This window comes from Hyla sarda, chromosome 4 (assembly GCF_029499605.1).
Source record: "Hyla sarda isolate aHylSar1 chromosome 4, aHylSar1.hap1, whole genome shotgun sequence".
In the NCBI taxonomy this organism is placed as follows: Eukaryota; Metazoa; Chordata; class Amphibia; order Anura; family Hylidae; genus Hyla; species Hyla sarda.
This window is the reverse complement of record NC_079192.1, coordinates 243919053-243942072: the sequence shown is the minus strand read 5'-3', so window position 1 is coordinate 243942072 and position 23020 is coordinate 243919053. Positions and strand designations below refer to the sequence as shown.

General features: G+C 42.2%; 1 protein-coding gene across 3 annotated transcripts in view; it reads right to left on the bottom strand.

The window, feature by feature from the left end:
- Positions 1-23020, bottom strand: part of ASZ1 (ankyrin repeat, SAM and basic leucine zipper domain containing 1) — a 323240-nt gene that overhangs the window by 31252 nt on the left and 268968 nt on the right. For all 3 annotated transcript variants that reach the window (XM_056573848.1, XM_056573849.1, XM_056573846.1), the window contains exon 13: positions 13931-14036. In XM_056573848.1, the coding sequence (XP_056429823.1) occupies positions 13931-14036 (106 nt within the window). The remainder of the gene's footprint in view (positions 1-13930; positions 14037-23020) is intronic.

Here is a 23020-nt window from a genome sequence, read left to right as displayed (position 1 = left end):
AAAGTTGGAAGCGAAGCTAGGCAATGTACAATGCAGAAAAGTTGAGTATGCTTAACTGCAAGCAGCAAACGGATGGCAGAACAGTAGATAATAGTCCAGAGCAAAGCTGAGTTCAACACTGCAGTGCTTCAGCATAGCAGAGCTAGTTAAAAATCAGAACAGGTGGAGTAGTAAAAGAGGAGTTGGTTGTGTAGCTAAACAGAGTTTGTACAGATGCAGCAGCATTACTCAGCATTTGAAATTGAAATATTGCATGTAATAATCCCCTATAGGAACTAAAAAATAGTAAAAGTAAAGTAAACTAAATGTGAATTAGTCCACTCCCTAATATGTCTGATACTTCCTCTTAGACAACAACAAAGACATGGTCCCAAATGGCTGGAGGTGCTCAACCCCAAATGCAGTTGTGCATTTATGCTGGGGGAGCAGATCCTGCCCTTGTGGTCCGTTGCTAGGGGCAATCCCCAGCATAAAAATGCATACAATGGAGGATGCCTGCAACAGACTACAAGTGCCACAATAGAATCCTACACCAGATAAACGGTGTGGATGTGTAACAATTAGAATAATACAAGAATTTTTCAAATAAAATAAATGCAGAAAAAAAAATTATCCTCTATAACAATAGGTTCAAACTATTAAACTACAATGTAAATGAAACCACTCAGTCAATGGTCTAAACAAAAAAAATAAAAAATGTTTTGTCATATAATATACCAGAAAAACAAAAAAACTACAGATCAAAAATAGAGCCCACCTTCAGCCTGGTAGTGAAAAAAAAAAAAAAGTTGTGTACCTAGTACAATTTTAGGTGGTATGAGAAAAATGTATATTCCAGCAACATATAGAAAAATACAGCTATTGAAATAGGAACTTCGGTAGATCCAAAAACGCGTCTAGTATCCCCACTTGCCAAGAAACTCCTGACATTTCCAATCTATTCCTAAAAGATTTAAATTTGCTGCCTTGAACACTGCTCAGCACTGCCAATGGCTGCATGCTACATTTCTCCACAGCATCCAGAGGGCACGCTCCAGCACATCAGGAAGCCAGCAAGGAATCTCAACTAGCTCATTCGTGCATTCGGCATGTCATTGAGCAAAAGTTACAAAATGAAATTTTTTCTTCAATTTGTCGCACAATGATTTTTTTTTTTCAGTTTCGCCGTGGATTTTTGGGTAAAATGACTAATGTCACTGCAAAGTAGAATTGGTGGCGCAAAAAATAAGCCATCATATGGATTTTTAGGTGCAAAATTGAAAGCGTTATGATTTTTAGAAGGTGATGAGGAAAAAATGAAAAATGCAAAAACGGAAAAACGCTGAGTCCTTAAGGGGTTAATATCTATATGATACAGGTAATTTGAACAGTAATATCATATAGAGACAATTTTATTTGCTATGGACAGTGCAAGACATTCATTCCCTACGGGGGTGATACAGTTGTTCTCAATAGAAGCAAATACTCTACTCAGGAGAAACAATCCCCTTAGGAAACAGCTATCACTTTTTTCACTCTACAAAAGACAACACTTTTCTCCACAGTAGATAACATTTTTCTATTTACAGGGAGTGACACAACTGCTCTGAGCAGGAGATAACACTCTCTCTGCACAGGAGCTATGATCCGTAAGTGCCCGGCAGTGTGACGGCCATTAGAAGATAGCGGGAGAAAAGTTTGTGCTTGCAACGTCTTTTTCTCCAGCTATCTTCCGGTGGAATAATGGCAGCAATAACGGACGTCAGAGAATCTCATTTAAGTGAATGGGATCCTCTGTGCCCATTATTCCTCCTGTTGGGCTCTTAAAAGGGAAAGAGTCTTAAGGGCCATTTGTGACGTAGCCCAGTGGCAGTGTGAAAGTAGCCTTAGTAAAACAACGTTTCTCTGTTTACAGAAGACAATTTTTTTTTTTATACAAAAGGAAATAACACCTTTCTTTTATGGTGTGTTCCCACCTGGCGTATACGGAGAGTATTTCATGCTGCACAAAATTTACGGCAGCAGGAAATACGCTGCGTATTCCTTGCTCACTATAAACACAGGGCTTTCCGGCGGCAGCCCTATGTGTGCAGTGAGTTTTGGAGGCAAAGCCGTGCGTCACAGTCACACCGGCACACGGCCCGCCTCCAAAACTCACTGCACACATAGGGCTGCCGCCGGAAAGCCCTGTGTATACAGTGAGCAAGGAATACGCAGCGTATTTCCCGCTGCTGCTGTACATTTTGCGCAGCGTGAAATAAGGTGCATATATGCCAAGTGGGAACGCACCCTTAACAGGGATCATACAACAAAGAGAATATTTACATACTTAACCCCTTAAGGACCTAGCCCATTTTGACCTTACCCGTCAGATCCAACAAATTTTTTTTTTTTTTTTTTTTTTATAAATCACTCAGTACCTAATCCTGACCATGTACGTCTAATTTTTATGTGTCAAGCACCTTTATTTTTTTTTTTTTTACTACACTTTTAATTTAGCTCCCTAGTCTGAATTCCTCTCAAAGGGAGGGTGTGTGGCCTCACTGTGCAGGTCTCCTCCGCCCTCCCTCAGTCTGCTCACATCTCCCCAAGCATTAGCAAAACTACAACTCCCAGCTTGTCCTCCCTGACAGTAGCAGGACACAAGCTGACAGTGGGAGGATTTTTCCTCCAGCTGTGAGCCTTGCATTCACAGCTGTCAATCAAGGAATTGTGTCCATGACATAGGTGATGATGCATGGACACCGCAGGACTAGTATGTGTCCAAGCAGGCGGGGGGGGGGGGGGGGGGGGGGGGGGGCAGTTGTATGACTGGCTCTTTGAGTATGAAATACAGAAAATTTTCTAGTGAAAGCAATTGCAAAACCTATTGGTTTTGCATGCTTTACAACATATCAAAAGTTTTTGTATCTGACAGTGCCCATTTACGGCCCAGTGCATTTTTTGCAAATCTGACCACTGTCACTTTATAATAACTCTGGGATATTTTTACGTATGAATTTGAATCAGAGAATGTTTTTTCATGACATTCTACTTTATGTTAGTGGAAATTTTTTTCCAATACTTTCACCATACCTTAGTTGAAAATTAAAAAATGTCAATAATAATTAGAATAATTAGCATTCTTCTAACTTTGAAGCTCTCTGCTTGTAAGGAAAATAGACATGCCAAATAAATTATATATTGATTCACATATACAATTCACATACACATATACATACAATATGTCTACTTTATGTTTGCATCATAAAGCTCACGTTTTTACATATTGAAGACATCAGAGGGATTACAATTTAGCAGATATTTTCAAATTTTTCACGAAAATTTCAAAATCCGAATTTTTCAAGGACCAGTCCAGTTTTGAAGTGAATTTGGGGTTTTTATGTTAGAAATACCCCATAATGGATCCATTATGAAAACTGCACCCATCAAAGTATTCAAAATGGCATTCGGAAAGTGTGTTATCCCCTTAGGTGTTTCACAGGAATAGCAGCAAAGTGTTCTTGTAGACCGATTTTTACAAGTGGTAAAAGGAGAAAATGACCCCCAAAATGTGTAACCTAATTTCTCTCGAGTAAGGAAATGCCTCATATGTGGATGTAAAGTGCTCTGCGAGTGCATTACAGGGCTCAGAAGGGAAGGAGCAAATTTTGTTGAAAATTTTTTTTAATTTGTATTTAGGAAGCCCCTAACAGCAAAAAAAAAAAAAAAACACAAAAGTGTTAAAAAAAAAAAAAAAAAAATTTCATTTTCATGTCACACTTTTTTTCCCACTAAAATGCTGGTATTATCCCAAATGAGTCCTTTTCACAAGGGTTTATAGGAGAAAATGTCCCCCAAAATTTGTAACCTCATTTCTCTCCAGTAAGGAAATACCCCATATGTGGATGTAAAGTGCTCTGTGGGTGCACTAGAGGGCTAGGAAGGGAAAGAGCATCAATGGGATTTTGGAGAGCAAATTTTGCAGAAATGGTTTTTGGGGGGCATGTCACATTTAGGAAGCCCCCATGGTGCCACAACAGCAAAAAACAAAAGCAAAAAAAAAACAACAAAAACAAAACAAAACCCATATGGCACACTATTTGGAAAACTACACCCCTCAAGGAAAGTAAGGGGTACAGTGAGCCTTTACACCCCACAGGTGTTTGACAAATTTTCACTAAAATGCTGGTGCTACCCCAAATTTTTCTTTTTCACAAGGGGTAATATAAGAAAAAGCCCCTCAAAATTTGTAACCCCATTTCTTCTGAGTGTGGAAATAACCCAAAGGTGGATGTAAGGTGCTCTGCGGGCGCACTACAGGGCTTAGAAGAAAAGGAGTACCATTGGGCTTTTGGAGAGAGAATTTGGTTGGAATGGAAGTCGGGGGCCACGTGCGTTTACAAAGCCCCTGTGCTGCCAGAACAGTGGACCCCCCACAGGTGACCCCCTTTATGGAAACTAAACCCCTCACGAAATGTAATAAGATGTGCATTGAGCATTTACACCCCACTGGCGTTTGACAGATCTTTGGAACAGTGAACATTTTCACGGACCATAGTTCAAAAAATCTGTCAAACACCAGTGGGGTGTAAATACTCACTGCATCCCTTGTTACATTCCGTGAGGGGTGTAGTTTCCAAAATGAGGTCAGATGTGGGGGGGTCCACTGTTCTGGCACCATGGGGGCTTTTTAAACGCACATGGCCTTCAATTCCAGCCAAAATCTCTCTCCAAAAGCTCAATGACGCTCCTTCTCTTCTGAGCCCTATAGTGCGCCCGCAGGGCACTTTACATCCACATATGGGGTGTTAATATGCTCAGAAAAAATTGTGTTACAAATTTTGGGGGGCTTTTTTCCTATTACCCCTTGTGAAAATGAAAATTTGGGGAAACACCAGCATTTTAGTGAAAAAAATCTAATGTTTAATTTTCACGTCCAACTTTAACAGAAATTTGTCAAACACCTGTGGGGTGTTAAAGGTGTACAGACCTCCAGCTGTTGGAAAACTACAACTCCCAGCATGCACTGACCGACCATGGATGCTGGGAGTTGTAGTCTTGCAACAGCTTAAGGCACACTGGTTGTGAAACACAGTTTGTTACTTAACTCTGTGTTTAACAACCGGTGTGCCTCCAGCTGTTGCAAAACTACAAACCCCAGCATGTATGGTCTGTCAGTGCATGCTGGGAGTTGTAGTTTTGCAACAGCTAGAGGCACATTGGTGGTGAAACACTGAGTTAAGTAACAAACTCTGATTAAAAACCAGTGTGCCTTCAGCTGTTGCAAAACTACAACTCTCAGCATGCATTGACAGCTGAAGGGCATGCTGAGAGTTGTAGTTATGCAACAGCTGAAGGCACACTACTACAACTTCCAGCATGCCATTTGGCTGTCAGTCTAGTTGTAGTAATGCAACAGCGGGAGGCACACTTTCATAGAAAAAGTGTGCCTCCAGCTGTTGCAAACTACAACTCCCAGCATGCCCTTTGGCTGTGCATGCTGGGAGTTGTTTCTAAGCAACAGCAGGAGGCAAACAACGCTTCCGGGACTGCCGCTGCTCAGGAGACCACCGCCACACTGGACCCCTTACCCAGGTGAGTCTCACCCTCCATCACCGATCACCTGCTGATGTCGCCCAGCAGGATGAGTGATTGGTCAGCCGGTTCAGCTGACTAATCATGCAGATTGTGAGGTGGCATTGGTGCCACCTCACTCCTGCTGGGCAAGGAGGATTGGCGCCTTCTCGGACGGCACCGATCACCCTTATTTTCTGGGTCACCGGTGACCCGTTTGACCCTGAATCGCCGGTCGGAATTGAGCGCCTCGGGTCCACCCAGACACCCACGTTGGCACAGGATGCCTGCTGAATGATTTCCGGTAACCGGCGGTGAACGGAAATGTCCAGAGTGTACAGGTACAGCCTGGGTCCTTAAGTCCTAGGATGCCAGGGCATACCTGTACGCCCTGTGTCCTGGACGGGTAAAAGAACTGTGAAAAGCAACAAAGTATAATGTGCATTGTAAGAGCATCGGTCCTGTCAAACTAACCCGATCAGCTTTATATGAAGAGGTGAGCTCCACACTGGACCAGGGGGAATCGCTGGATGTCATATCTGGATTTATTCAAAGCATTTGATACGTTGCCAAATAAAAGATTGGTACATAAAATGTACCAATGGGGAGAATGGGTGTACATGGGTAAGTAACTGGCTCAGTGATAGGAAACAGATGGTGGTTAGTAATGGTACTTCTACTGATTGGGCGGCGACTGTTACTAGTGCGGTAACACATGGGTCAGTCTTTGGTCCTATTCTATTTAATATATTAATTGACCTTATAGAGGCGTTGAATTGTAAAGTAGCAATCTTTGCAGACGATAAACTCTGTAAAGTGGTTAACGCAATAGAGGACTGTGCACTGTTACAAATGGATCTGGATAGGTTGGAGGTTTGGGCTGGGAGGTGGCGGGTTCAACACTGATAAATGTAAGGTAATGCACATGGGGAAGAAAAATCCGGGCTGGGATTATGTATTAAATTGGAGCACACTTGGGATGACTGAAGTGGAAAAGGACTTAGGAGTCTTAATTAACAGTAAATTTAGCTGTAGTGACCAGTGTTGGGCAGCTGCTGCCAAGGCAAATAAAACCATGGGGTGCATCAATAGGGGCATAGATGCCCATGACAAGGAAATAATTTTACCACAGTACAAATCACTAGTCTGACCACACATGGAAAACTGTGTACAGTACTGGGCACCAGTGTACAAGAAAGATATAGGGGAGCTGGAGAGGGAGAGGCAACCAGGGTAATACAGGGAATGAGAGGACTACAGTACCCAGAAAGATTAAGTAAGAGCAGTGAGACTGGAATTCTCTCCCAAAGGAGGTGGTCATGGTGAACTCTGTAAAAGATTGCTGGTTATGTATACTAGATTTATATGGACAGAACGTTGATCCAGGGATTTATTCTGACTGCCATATTTGGAGTTGGGAAGGAATTTTTATCTCTAGTATGAGTTTTTTTTGCCTTCCTCTGGATCAATCATTAGGGTTATAGGTTGAACTTGATTGAATCTTTTTTTCAACCTTATGAACTGTGAGTTATGAGTTAAAGAGTACCTGTCATGATTTTGTTATATTTTATAATCCTCCCAGTTCATTGCCCCATCATGATAAACCACCCCCTGCCTTTATTTTTATTATTTTATAGTTTTCTACCTTGATATTGTTCTGTATTTTCTGCTCAGTCTAAGACAAACTCACAGACTGTAAAGACAGTGCCAATTTAAGTATCTTTTCTGCTATATGTGTCAAGTATAAACCTGATACAACTATAGTAATTCTGTGAAGAATTCCTTCCGATTTATTTAGCAAGGTATAGTGGATTTTGATTTTATTTATTATTTAAGTGTTTTATTGTTTGTATGTACTATTTTTATACACTGTTTGATCATTCTACTATTCTGTACTGTGGCATCCGCAAAGGTCCTGCAGTTTGCACCTTATATTATAGTATGTCTTATGTAAACAAATTAATATATTGATTGTATCCTAGGCACAATAATTTTAGTAATATTTTCTGCATGTTACTTTTATTTAATAGCAATATTTTTGTTTCATAAAAAAAATCTTAACCTCTTCAGGACATAGGGCGTATGGATACGCCCTGAATCCCAAGTCCTTAAGGACCGAGGGCGTATCCATACGCCCGTGGGAATTCCGGCCCCCACCGCTAGCCGGTTGGGGACCGGAGCCGGATGCCTGCTGAAATCGTTCAGCAGGCATCCCGGCATATCGCCCAGGGGGGGTCATTATGCCCCCCCATGTCGGCGATCGCCGCAGATCGCTGGACAATTCAGTCCAGCGATCTGCGGCGATTCCGGGTCAATCGGGTCTCCGGTGACCCGGAATTACTGGCTGTTCGGGGCCATCTCTGACGGCCCCGAACAGCCAGAGCCTGCAGGGGTGAGGTGGCACTGGTGCCACCTCACGATCGCCCTGATTCGTCGGCCGGATTACCGGCCGACCAATCAGGGCGCCTGCTGCGGGTGTCACTCCCGCACCCGCTCCGCCCCTCTTCTGGAGGACGTGAGCGGGTGCGGGACGTGCACCCCGGGTGCTGGGGACCCCGATCCCCGGCGCCCCTGTTGGGATCGGGGCCCCAGGAGCAGCTGCGGCGGCGGGACTGACCTGCAGCGTCTGGATCGTTGGAGGTGAGTGACAGCCTCCTGCTGTTGCTTAGCAACAGCTCCCAGCATGCAAAAAGGGCATGCTGGGAGCTGTAGTTATGCAACAGCAGGAGGCAGACCACCACAACTCCCAGCATTCCCTTATGGGCATGCTGGGACTTATGGTTTTGCAACAGCTGGAGGCACATTCTTTCTATGGAAAAGTGTACCTTCAGCTGTTGTCTAACTACAACTCCCAGCTTGCACAAACAGCTAAAGTGCATGCTGGGAGTTGTAGTGGTGCATCTGCTGGTTGCATAACTACAACTCCCAGCATGCCCGTTGGCTGTCGGTGACTGCTGAGAGTTGTAGTTTTGCAACAGCTGAAGGCACACTGGTTGTGAAACTCAGAGTTTTTTTTTACCTAACTCAGTGTTTCACGACCGGTGTGCCTCCAGCTGTTGCAAACTACAACTCTCAGCAGTCACCGTACACCATGCACCGTACATGCTGGGAGTTGTAGTTTTGCAACAGCTGGAGACACACTGGTTGTGAAACACTGAGTTAGGTCACAAACTCAGTGATACATAACCAGTGTGCCTACAGTTGTTGCAAAACTGCAACTCTCAGCAGTCACCGACAGCCAACGGGCATGCTGGGAGTTGTAGTTATGCAACAGCTGGATGTCCCCCCCAATGTGAACGTACAGGGTACACTCACATGGACGGAGGATTACAGTAAGTATCTGGCTGCAAGTTTGAGCTGCCGCAAACTTTCTGCTGCAGCTCAAACTGCCAGCGAGAAACTACTGTGAACCCCCGCCCGTGTGACTGTACCCTAAAAAAACTACACTACACTAACACAAAAAATAAAATAAAAAGTAAAAAACACTACATATACACATACCCCTACACAGCCCCCCTCCCCTCCCCAATAAAAATGAAAAATGTCTGGTACGCCACTGTTTCCAGAACGGAGCCTCCAGCTGTTGCAAAACAACTCCCAGTATTGTCGGACAGCCGTTGACTGTCCAGGCATGCTGGGAGTTTTGCAACAGCTGGAGGCACCCTGTTTGGGAATCACTGGCGTAGAATACCCCTATGTCCACCCCTATGCAATCCCTAATTTAGGCCTCAAATGTGCATGGCGCTCTCACTTTGGAGCCCTGTCGTATTTCAAGGCAACAGTTTAGGGTCACATATGGGGTATCGCCGTACTCAGGAGAAATTGTGTTACAAATTTTGGGGGGTATTTTCTGCTTTTACCCTTTTTAAAAATGTAAAATTTTTGGGAAAACAAGCATTTTAGGTTAAAAAATTTTTTTTTTTTTTTACATATGCAAAAGTCGTGAAACACCTGTGGGGTATAAAGGTTCACTTAACCCCTTGTTACGTTCCCCGAGGGGTCTAGTTTCCAAAATGGTATGCCATGTGGGTTTTTTTTTGCTATCCTGGCACCATAGGGGCTTCCTAAATGCGGCATGCCCCCAGAGAAAAATTTGCGTTCAAAAAGCCAAATGTGACTCCTTCTCTTCCGAGACCTGTAGTGCGCCAGCAGAGCACTTTTCACCCCCATATGGGGTGTTTTCTGAATCGGGAGAAATTGGGCATCAAATTTTTAGGGGTATTTTCTGCTATTACCCTTTTTAAAAATAAAAATTTTTTGGGAAAACAAGCATTTTAGGTAAAATTTTTTTTTTTTTTTTTTACATTTGCAAAAGTCGTGAAACACTTGTGGGGTATTAAGGTTCACTTTATCCCATGTTACATTCCCCGAGGGGTCTAGTTTCCAAAATGGTATGCCATGTGTTTTTTTTTTTTTTGCTGTTCTGGCACCATAAGGGCTTCCTAAAGGTAACATGCCCCCCAAAAACCATTTCAGAAAAACGTACTCTCCAAAATCCCCTTGTCGCTCCTTCCCTTCTGAGCCCTCTACTGCGCCCGCCGAACACTTTACATAGACATATGAGGTTATGTGCTTACTCGAGAGAAATTGGGCTACAAATACAAGTAAAAATGTTCTCCTTTTACCCCTTGTAAAAATTAAAAAATTGGGTCTACAAGAACATGTGAGTGTAAAAAATGAAGATTGTGAATTTTCTCCTTCACTTTGCTGCTATTCGTGTGAAACACCTAAAGGGTTAAAACGCTGACTGAATGTCATTTTGAATACTTTGGGGGGTGTAGTTTTTATAATGGGGTCATTTATGGGGTATTTCTAATATGAAGACCCTTCAAATCCACTTCAAACCTGAACTGGTCCCTGAAAAATACTGAGTTTGAAAACTTTGTGAAAAATCGGAAAATTGCTGCTGACCGTTGAAGCCCTCTGGTGTCTTCCAAAAGTAAAAACACGTCAATTTTATGATGCAAACATAAAGTAGACATATTGTATATGTGAACCAAAAAAAAATGTATTCGTAATATCCATTTTCCTTACAAGCAGAGAGCTTCAAAGTTAGAAAAATGCTAAATTTTCAAATTTTTCATCAAATTTACGGATTTTTCACCAAGAAAGGATGCAGGTAGACAAAAATTTACCACTATGTTAAAGTAGAATATGTCACGAAAAAACAATCTTGGAATCAGAATGATAACTAAAAGCATTCCAGAGTTATTAATGTTTAAAGTGACAGTGGTCAGATGTGCAAAAAACGCTCCGGTCCTTAATGCCAAAATGGGCTCCGTCCTGAAGGGGTTAAGCCAGTTCACATTAGTCTTTCCCTGTATAAATTAACGACCCCGGATTTAAAAATTGGATTAGTAACTGTCCCGCTGGTGTTTTCTACAGAAAGTAGTCACCCAGAGTAACAGCATGGGAGCATGGTGGAAGGCTGCTCTTCTTCAGTGCTCTTGTATGGCAAACTTTAAAGGAGAACTCCAGAATATAAAAATTGTCCCCCATACTGCCGACAGTAAAAAAATAAATAAAGATGTACATACCTTCCTCCGCTCCCCCGGGGCCTCTGGTAACCGGCTCCAGTCTCCGCCGCGATCCTCTTCCTGGTTGCTGGTGGTCGGCGAGTCATACTGCGCTCAGCCAATCACCGGCCGCAGTGAAGTCCCGGCTCAGCCGGCGATAGGCTGAGCGGCAGTGTGACGTTTTCAGCCCCGGCAGCAGGTGCCGGTGTGGTGTAGTGAAGAATTTTGTGTCCTGAAGCATTCTCACATTGCCGCTTAGCCTATCGCCGGCCGAGTCGGGACTTCACAGCGTCCGGTGATTGGCTGAGCGCAGTATGAATCGCCGACCATCAGCAACCAGGAAGAGGATCGCGGCGGAGACCGGTGCCGGTTACCGGAGGCCCCGGGGAAGCGAAGGAAGGTATGTACATCTTTATTTTTTTACTGCCGACAGTATGGGGGACAATTTTTATATTCTGGTGTTCTCCTTTAAGAGCAGAAGAGAGGAGCATCACAGGATGGAGAACAGGAATACCAACTGAGCATGTGTGACCCAAACTTCTTCGGAATGCTGTGGGACGTAAACAAGGACAACTTTCATAACAAGACAGGCACATGGGCTATCAGGTTGCTACTGAATTTAAAAATTATTTTTTTAAAGCCTCTGAAAATAAAATAAGCTATCTGATAGATATATATATATATATATATATATATATATCTATCTCTGATAATTTCTTCTTTGGATTTACCTTCATGGTCTGCGATTGGGACCGTGTCACCGTGCCTGCTTGCACACAAGCATATTTGGGACTGTATTTGGTTGTGCTACCTCCATCCCTGCTGCTTTAATTAAATATATCTATATCTCACAATCGGTAGGATAACCCCTTTAGGGGGTTAAAGACACTGTAGTGTTTTATTAAAACTGTGCATAAAGCAAGGACTCTCATTAACCAACCAATATTCTTTTGCTCCCATTGGCAGGAGCAGACTTTCCATGAGCTCAAATCTCGATGGACTTGCCCAGTTCTTCTGTAATTGGTGGTGGTGACAAGGTTCCCAAGACGGCAATTTTATTTATTTATCCAGTCTTCCAACAGCAGTCCATCTTGCCTCGTTTTTTTTCATCACATACATGTTCCACCTGCTCAAGTTACCTGTGCATACCCTTGGATACCTTTTTCTATAATGAACGATAAAATCCAGGAGGTATTTTATGTCTGTACAGACAATACCCCCGGTTATATAATTCTAACCCCGTAATTTCTCAAGTGCCATCTGCAGCTCCACAAACAAAGTGAATTTGGCAGGAAAATGATTTCTACAAATCAATCTCTTAGTACAGCACACAAACTAGGCAGCAAATAGAGAACGTCAGGAAACATCTTTCCACTCACTGGTACCCAATAACCTTTTTACTCAGGCAGGGAGAGGTGAGAACAACATTCTTTAATAGTCTGGAGCGCTAGAACATTGGTTGGGGGAAAAAAATTCAATATGAACCATTCTTTTAAAAAGCCAGCAGCCAGGGTGTACACTATTTAGCAATAGAGGTCCCAGCAGTGGCAAAGAAGCAGTGGACAGCAAACAGAGAGCAGAGGCCAAGAATTGCTGGAGTATGCAGTTGATCAAGAGAGGGATCACAAAAAAATAAATAAATTGTTATTATATTTTAAGAACATATTGGCCCAGATTTATAAATCTTCGAAGCAAAAACCGTCTGATTTGTCTATAGCAACCAATCACAGTTTAGGTTTCATTTTACCAGATCAATTTGAGATTGGTTAATATGGGCAAATCAGATAGTTTGTGTCCTAAAACAAATAAATTTGGGCCAATATTTACCTTCTACATACCTCTATTTAAACTAAAAATACATAAATTAGATACTGCTATGTATATTTATAAAAGGAGTAACAGATGTGAAGATCATGTTCAGTTATGCATTTGTGTGTAAATGATTTATTTCAACCTAGGGCAGAACAGATAACACATTTATATAAAGGACTGATGATATAAACATTTGCAAGGTAGGCACCACTAACTTTTTTTTTTTTTAAACTAAAATACTTAAATGATTTTGAACAATACAGTTGTATGAAAAGTACACGTTAAAGCATACTACAAAACCATAGATAGCATGAAAAACAGAAAGTCTTCATTATTTTTTCTTTTTTTTTTTTTAAAGTATTTGCTGTGTTATGGCCATTTAAATCTTTTCTATTGTGCAGGTCTGCGCAATGGAGGCAGGGAGCCAGCTTGTCAATCTCACATGACTAGGAGGTGAGAGTCTGCTTGGGGGGGTGAATTGGTGAGCAATCTGCTCTTTGAGGCACCACTGTCTCTACACTCATTTGCTTACTCTTCATCGAGGAAAGAAGATATAAACGGCCATTACTCAGCAAGTACTTTGGCAATAAATGTAAATAACCCTCTTTTTAAAGCTGTTTGCCCACACTATAACCCAATATATTAGGTTTAGTGCGGGTGAACAAGCTGTCAGTTTCACTAGTCTGAAAAACATTTTCTCTTAAGTGCAAGATCATATGTTTCCTTACAGTTTCTTTTCTAAATTAAGATAACATCACTCTGTACTACTCTAAGAAGATTAAAAATAAAATTTTACCATTTACTGTGCAGTAATTATAGGTGACAACAGTGACCATTATTGTATACAGAAAATAAAGTATTACAATAAAGGTTCATAAACATTGATTTAACATTTATGATGCAAGGGGTGAAATAAAATATTTTACATCTACTAAGACAACATGAAAAACAAACATTCTAAATTATTTGAGTATACATAAGTGTTACTACATCGAGCCCAGTACAGCACTACAGTACATTTTTATGTCTTAAAGCAATCTGAAAGCTTGAAATCACAAATCCCAAACCTAATATTGCCATCAAAGTAATTCTTCTTGATTTCCACCATCTCCAACTTTGTTGTTCTTCCAAAGGCAAAATACGGCAAGGACTATTCTTCTGGCCATACTGAAACTGACAGGAAAATCAGATTGTTGCAGCAGTTATAACTTTGTTTTATTGTTTGGCTAGATGAGACCTTGCATATTTCGGGACAAGGAGTAGTTTCTATTGTGGGAGGGGGTAATTGTTGGGGGTACATATACAGTGTTGATCAGCTTTTACTAAGTGTTTGCTATGAAATGCAAAAACAGCAATTCCATTAGGGTTGTAACTAACAATTATAATCATCATATAAGTGGAGAAGATAATTTGTACGGGAGATAAAGGAGGACGTTAATGAGGGATGTGTTCTGAAGGGTGAGTGGGAGTTGAAAAGGCAAGGGGATTGGACCAGGCCAGAGGTCCTCTGTGGGTTTGTGTTAAAGAGATACATTGTGAGTTTAGATATAGGCCCATATTAATCAAACTGTGTAAGAGAAAAACTGTAGTGTATATTCCAGCAAAAGAGTATATTCGGCACTCCTGTGTATACTAAAGTGTACTTTCTTATGGACTTATCAGTCTGCCACCTGAAGGGAGTGAGGATATAAGTGGTGCTCACTGAATATATGATAGTTGCACTGTCCAATATTTCCAATAAGGTAGAAAAATCAGAGAACTCACCCACATCAGGTCTATTTTTCTCACGCAGTTTGATAAATCTGGGCCATAGTGTTTATGGTCTAGGCTAGAGACAGAGTTTTGTGGGGGCTGAGAAGAGAATCTTTTTAATATACATATATATTTTTCTTATACAAGAAAAGAAAGGGAACAGCACATTCCCTGGCTGTCCAATGGTATCCTACATGCCTCACACACACACATGATCTTCACTTTCTACATATTCTCTGTGCAACTATGGAAAGCCTAGTGCACAGAGCCATAGACTCATGATAGTTTCAGATAGGAGATGCCTGCAGGGGACCAAAGTATATAAAGTATATATACAGTGATTATCGATTAGTTGGTAAGCCAATTTTTAATTAGGAAAATAGTTGACAACCAATTTCACATTCGATTCATTTTCAGTTAGTTGAATATTTATTTCTGTCTTCAATTCCATAGTTTTTTTTAACAATGCAGTAAAAATACAGTCATGGCGGTAAATGTTGGCACCCCTGAAATATTTCAAGAAAATGAAGTATTTCTCACATAAAAGGATTGCAGTAACACATGTTTTGCTATACACATGTTTATTCCCTTTGTGTGCATTGGAACTAAACCAAAAAAGGGAGGAAAAAAGCAAATAGGACATAATGTCACACCTAACTCCAAAAATGGACTGGACAAAATTATTGGCACCCTTTCAAAATTGTGGAAAAATAAGATTGTTTCAAGCATATTATGCTCCTTTAAACTCACCTGGAGCAAGTAACAGGTGTGGACAATATAAAAATCACACCTGAAAGCAGATAAAAAGGAGAGAAGTTCACTTAGTCTTTGCATTGTGTATCTGTGTGTGCCACACTAAGCATGGACAACAGAAAGAGGAGAATAGAACTTGAGAACCAAAATTGTGGAAAAATATCAACCATCTCAAGGTTACAAGTCCATCTCCAGAGATCTATATTTGCCTTTGTCCACAGTGTGCAACATTATCAAGAAGTTTGCAACCCAGGGCACTGTAGCTAATCTCCCTGGGTATGGACAGAAGAGAAAAATTGATGAAAGGTGTCAATGCAGGATAGTCTGGATGGTGGATAAGCAGCCCCAAACAAGTTCCAAAGACAGCTGTCCTGCAGGCTCAGGGAGCATCAGTGTCAGTGCGAACTATCCGTTGACATTTAAATGAAATGAAACGCTATGGCAGGAGACCCAGGAGGACCCCACTGCTGACACAGATTCATAAAAAAGCAAGACTACATTTTGTCAAAATGAACTTGAGTAAGCCAAAATCCTTCTGGGAAAACGTCTTGTGGACAGATTTGACTAAGATAGAGCTTTTTGGTAAAGCACATCATTCTACTGTTTACCGAAAACGGAATGAGGCCTACAAAGAAAAGAACACAGTATCTACAGTGAAATATGGTGGAGGTTCAATGATGTTTTGGGGTTGTTTTGCTGCCTCTGGCACTGGGTGCCTTGAATGTGTGCAAGGCATCATGAAATCTGAGGAATACCAACGGATTTTGGGTCACACTGTACAGCCCAGTGTTTGACATACGTCAAAAAGCACCCAGAAATGGATGGCAACAAAGCACTGGAGAGTTCTGAAGTGGCAAGCAATGAGTCCAGGTCTAAATCCCATTGAACACCTGGGGAGAGATCTTAAAACTGATTTTGGGAAAAGGTGCCCTTCCAATAAGGCTAAGTTTCCGCTTGGTTTCTTTCTGGCAGTTTTTGAGCCAAACCAGAAGTGTATTCAAAAGGAAAAGGACATATAAAGGAAGGACTTACACTTCTCATCCCTTATGGATCCACTTCTGACTTTGGCTCAAGAATTGCAGTGGCAGTTTTCCAAAAACTGCCAGAAAAAAAAACAAAGTGAAAACTTAGCCTAAGAGAGACCTGGAGCAGTTTGTAAAGGAAGAGTGGTCCAACATTCCGGCTGAGAGGTGTAAGAAGCTTATTGATGGTTATAGGAAGTGACTGATTTCAGTTTTTTTTTCCAAAGGGTGTGCAACCAAATAATAAGTTAAGGGTACCAATAATTTTGTCCAGCCCATTTTTTGGAGTTTGCTTTTTTCCCTCCCTTTTCGGTTTAGTTCCAATACACACAAAGGGAATAAACACGTGTATAGCAAAACATGTGTTACTGCAATCATTTTCTGTGAGAAATACCGTACTTCATTTTCTTGAAAAATTTCAGGGGTGCCAACATTTGCAGCCATGACTGTATCATGCTCTCTTTATTCCGGGGGTTTGGACAAACCAAATAACAAATGTGTATAATATATATTAGTATTTTGGCACAATGAAAATATCTCTTTCTGTTGCTGCATTCCAAGGGCCATAATTTTTCTTTTCTTTTCAGAAAGGTAGTCATATTATGGTTAGTTTCTATTTTGTTTTTTTCAGGGATATTGGGGAGATTTATTAAAACCTGTGTAAAAGGACAAGTGGTGCAGTTGCTGCTTTCATCTTTTAAAAAGGTCTCAAAAATGAAAGTAGTAATCTGAATGGTAACTATAGGCAATTGCATCACGCTTCCACTACACAGGTTTTGATAAATCTCCCCCTTTATGAGGCCAAAAATTAGCAATTCTGGCATTGGGTATTTTTTTTCCTTTACTGCATTGATAATGTTATGCTATATTTTAATAATTCAGACATTTCTAAACACAGAGATGCCAATTAGGTTTGACAGTGGCTGTCAGCTGATACCTGCATCAAATACCCTAAGTCAGTGGTTCTTAACCTTGTTGGAGGTACTGAACCCCACCAGTTTCATATGCGCATTCACCGAACCCCTCTTAATTGGAAAAATAAAATGTGATTTTTTTCAAATTCAAAACATAGGAGGTATATATTTAAGTATATATTTATACATAGGTGCACAAAATGAACAAAACCATTAAGAACAAAGATCAAAACAATGAAAACATGATTTTCACACAAAAACATAATGAATATTTACTGCAAATCAATGTGACTACTGCTGTTGTCTTTCAGAGACCAGTTCAGAAATGCGCGGCTTTACCTTGGCAAGTGCCACTCTCATGTCATTTTCGCAACAATGGCAGAGTTCCCCCACATTAGGCAGGCAGTATTCCCCCACATTAGGCATGCAGTGTTCCCCCACATTAGGCAGGCAGTGTTCCCCCACATTAGGCAGGCAGAGTTCCCCCACATTAGGCAGGCAGAGTTCCCCCACATTAGGCAGGCAGTGTTCCCCCACATTAGGCAGGCAGTGTTCCCCCACATTAGGCTGGCAGTATGTTCCCCCACATTAGGTGTAATATAGTCCCCCACATTAAGCTGGCAGTATGTTCCCCCACATTAGGTGCAATATAGTCTGCCACATTAGGCTGGTAGTATGTTCCCCCACATTAGGTGCAATATAGTCTGCCACATTAGGCTGGTAGTATGTTCCCCCACATTAGGTGCAATATAGTCTGCCACATTAGGCAGGCAGTATGTTCCCCCACATTAGGTGCATTATAGTCCCCCACATTAAGCTGGCAGTATGTTCCCCCATAGCAGCAGCCATAGCAGGACCGAAGGATCACTGGTCGGAACACCGAAGCTGACGCGCCGCTGGTAAACACTTACCAACTGCCAGCGCGCGTCCTTCTTGCTTCTTCTCCTCTCCTCCGCGCTCCGTTGCCATGGGCGCACGCATGGAACGTGAGTGACGTCCCTGCATGCGCTAGTTCTCGGCGGTCCCCGCGGGGTTCTTGACAGAGGCGTCCCTGTGTTCTGTAAGCATCTTTCGGAACACAGGGATGTGCCGAGGCAAAAACACAGGGTGGGCCCCCCCCGCCGAACCCCCGAGACTGAATCACCGAACCCCTTGGGTTCGATTGAACCAAGGTTAAGAACCACTGCCCTAAGTGGTTTAAAAAAGGGAACTCCATGTAACTTGCATTTTCAAAATGAATACCAGCATCAACGTAAAATGCTAATTAGTCCGCATTGGATAGGACCTTTGTTAGTCCTAATCAGTTGTGTATAACATTTGATGCAGTTAGAAATAAAATTAGATGTTTATCTAGTAAGGCCTTCCTGAGAGGGGAAATAATGAGATAAATTATTTATAAGAAGAAAGAGTAAAAAAAAAAAAAAGAAGGATTGAAAAGAGCAACAAGAGAAGGGGAAAATAAAACTGTAGGGGATCCCTCTGAAGAGAATAGGAAGAACTGGCAGGAAACACAGGATGAGTTAAATGAATATATATTGGGGAAAAACAGAAATAAATATTTACGGGACAACAGAGATTTGTACAGGCAGGGAAGCCTTATAAATATTTGATCGCGATAGCCCAAAACCAACAAGTTAAGCAAAATAGAACTGCTATAAAAGATGAAAAGGGACAATGGTGTAGTGAAAGAGGTAAAATATTGGGAAAATTTGAGGAATACTATGCAGGGCTGTATAGATCAGAATTCAATAAAAGTAAGGAAGAAATAGAAAAATATTTGGATAATATTGATTTCCACAAAATAGATAATTAACAGAGAGAAAAAATGGAAGCCCCGTTAACAGAAAGAGAACTGAAGTTAACATTAAGATCAATAAAGGGTAACACGTCGCCTGGGGGGGGGGGGGGATGGTTTTCTGTTTGAAATATATCGTAAGTTTGGTCAGGTTCTCATTACAGTTTTGGTAAGAGTTTTTAATACAGGATTGGAAAAGGGCCAACCCATATCATTATTAACTCCTTGGGGACGGAGGGCGTATCCATACGCACTCGGCATTTCCGATCACTGCCGCTCGCCGGGTGGTGATCGGACCGGGATGACTGCTGATATCTATCAGCAGGCATCCCGTGGCAATGCCTAGGGGGGTCCTGAGACCCCCCCATGTCAGCGATCGCAGCAAATCGCAGGTCAATTCAGACCTGCGATTGGCCGCGATCCGGGCAAATCGGGTCACTGGTGACCCGATCGCCCGGAAAATAAGACTGATCGGAGCGGTCAGAGCCAGCTCCGACCAGCCTAAAGGCAGTGTTGCCACCCCCTCCTATCCCCTGCCATTGGTCGGTCAGGCTGACCACCAATGGCAGTAGGGGGGTTAGAGTTCATTTCCCCCGCTCTGGCCACCGATCGGAAGTCCGTACAGAGCGGGGGGAACACAGGCGGAGAGGGGGGGGGCATAGTCTGGCTTACCCGGACCTTCGGAGGCGGCATCGGCGGCATCCACGGAGCAGCGGCTGCAGCAGGAAGAGAGGCGGCCGGAAAGTGTGGCGGAGAAGGCTGCAGTGAAGATCGCGATAAGTGATCTTCACTGTGGCCTTCTAAAAGCTGTAAAACTACAACTCCCAGCATGCCCAGACAGCCAATGGCTGTCTGGGCATGCTGGGAGTTGTAGTTTTGCAACATCTGGAGGGTCACAGTTTGGAGACCACTGTGTAGTGGTCTCTAAACTGTGGTCCTCCAGATGTTGCAAAACTACAACTTTCAGCATGCACTGACTGTCTGGGCATGCTGGGAGTTGTAGATTTGCAACATCTGAAGTGGCACAGTTTGGAGACCACTATAAGGCAGACAGTCAGGGATGCTGGGCGTGTAGTTCTGCAATATCTGGCCCTTCAGATGTTGCAGAACTACAACTCCCAGTATGCCTGGACAGTCTGGGCATGCTAGGGGTTGTAGTTATGCAACAACTGGGGAAGAACAGTTTGGAGACCGCTAAGTAGTGGCCTCCAAACTGTAGCCCTCCAGATGTTGCAAAACTACAATTCCCAGCACGGCCAGACAGTCAGGGATGCTGGGCGTGTAGTTCTGCAATATCTGGCCCTTCAGATGTTGCAGAACTACAACTCCCAGCATGTCTGGACAGTCTAGGCATGCTTTGAGTTGTACTTTTGCAACATCTGGAAGGCTACAGTTTGGAGGCCACTACTTAGCGGTCTCCAAACTGTTCTTCCCCAGTTGTTGCATAACTACAACCCCTAGCATGCCCAGACTGTCCAGGCATACTGGGAGTTGTAGTTCTGCAACATCTGAAGGGCCAGATATTGCAGAACTACACGCCCAGCATCCCTGACTGTCTGGCCGTGCTGGGAATTGTAGTTTTGCAACAGCTGTAGCACATGGGTTGGAATCACTGAGCTAGAGTCTGTTTTCTAACTCAGTGGTTCCCCACCAGTGTGCCTACAGCTGTTGTAAAACTACAACTCCCAGCAAGTATGGTCTGTCAGTGCATTCTGGGAGTTGTCATTTTGCCACAGCTGAAGGTTTGGGGCGCCCCCCCCCCCCCCCCATGTGAATGTACAGGGTACATTCACAGGGGCGGGTTTACAGTGGGCTTCCTTCAAGGAAACTTACTGTGAACCCCTGTCTGTGTGAATGTACCCTAAAAACACTACACTAACAAATAATAAAAAGTAAAACACTACACATATACCCCCTTACACGTTGCCCCCCCCCCGCCCAATAAAAATGAAAAACGTCTCATACGGCAGTGTTTCCTAAACGACGCCTCCAGCTGTTGCAAAACCACGACTCCCAGTGTTGCCGGTTAGCCATAGACTGTCCTGAAAGGCTGGGAGTCTTGCAACAGCTGGAGGCACCCTGTTTGGGAAGCACTGCTGTAGGGTTTTGGTGGAGACAAGCCCCATCCTTGTAACCAGGTCCACCCCTATTGCAAATTCCTTATTCAGACCTCAAATGCGCATGGCGCTCTCTCACTTCAGAGCCCTGTCGTATTTCAAGGCAACAGTTTAGGGCCACATATGGGGTATTGGGAGAAATTGCGTTACAAATTTTGGGGGGATTTTTCTCCCATTACCCTTTGTAGAAATGGTAAATTTGGGGAAAAAAACTGCACTTTAGTGAAAAAAATGTTTTTCATTTACACATCCGAATTTAACGAAAAGTCGTCTAACACCTGTGGGGTGTTAAGGCTCACCAGACCCCTTGTTACGTGCCTTGAGGGGTGCAGTTTCCAAAATAGTATGCCATGTGTTTTTTTTTTGCTGTTCTGGCACCATAGGGGCTTCCTAAATGTGACATGCCCCCAAAAACCATTTCAGCAAAACTCGCTCTCCAAAATCCCATTGTCGCTCCTTCCCTTCTGAGCCCTCTAATACGCCCGCTGAACACTTGACATACACATGAGGTATTTCCTTACTCGAGAGAAATTGGGTTATAAATTTTGGGGGGCTTTTTCTCCTATTACCCCTTGTAAAATTTCAAAAACAGAGTGTAAAAAATGAAGATTTTGAATTTTCTCCTTCACTTTGCTGCTATTCCTGTGAAACACCTAAAGGGTTAACAAACTTACTGAATGTCATTTTGAATACTTTGAGGGGTGCATTTTTAATAATGGGGTAATTTATGGGGAATTTCTAATATGAAGGCCCTTCAAATCCACTTCAAAACTGAACTGGCCCCTGAAAAATTCCGATTTTGAAAATTTTGTGAAGCCCTCTGATGTCTTCCAAAAGTAAAAACTTGTCAACTTTATGATGCAAACATAAAGTAGACATATTGTACTTGTGAATCAATATATTATTTATTTGGAATGTATATTTTCCTTACAAGCAGAGAGCTTCAAAGTTAGAAAAATGCCAAATTTTCAATTTTTTCATCAAATTTTGGAATTTTTCACCAAGAAATGATGCAAGCCTCAACAAAAATTTACCACTAACATGAAGTAGAATATGTCACGAAAAAAGAATCTCGGAATCAGAATGAAAGGTAAAAGCATCCCAGAGTTATTAATGCTTAAAGCTCCTGTCCTTCGGGTTATAATGGGCTCCGTCCCCAAGGAGTTAAAGGGGTACTCCGGTGAAAAACTTTTTTTTTTCTTTTTTTTAAATCAACTGGTGCCAGAAAGTTAAACATATTTGTAAATTACTTTTATTAAAAAATCTTAATCCTTCCTGTACTTATTAGCTGCTGAATACTACAGTGGAAATTATTTTTCGTTTTAAACACAGAGCTGTCTGCTGACATCATGAGCACAGTGCTCTCTGCTGATATCTCTGTCCATTTTAGGAACTATTCAGAGTAAAAGGAAATCCCCATAGCAAATATATGCTGTTCTGGACAGTTCCTAAAATGGACAGAGGTGTCAGCAGAGAGCACTGTGCTCATGATGTCAGCAGACAGCTCTGTGTTTAAAAAAAAGAAAAGAATTTCCGCTGTAGTATTCAGCAGCTAATAAGTACAGGAAGGATTAAGATTTTTTAATAGAAGTAATTTACAAATCTGTTTAACTTTCTGGCACCAGTTGATTTAAAGAAAAAAAAAAAAGTTTTTCACCGGGGTACCCCTTTAAATAGGGGTACTGCTGTGGGAAAAAAAATTTCAAATCAACTGGTGCCAGAAAGTCGAACAGATTTATAACTTACTTCTATTTAAAAAAAATTCTTAATCCTTCCAGTACTTATCAGCTGCTGTATGTTCCAC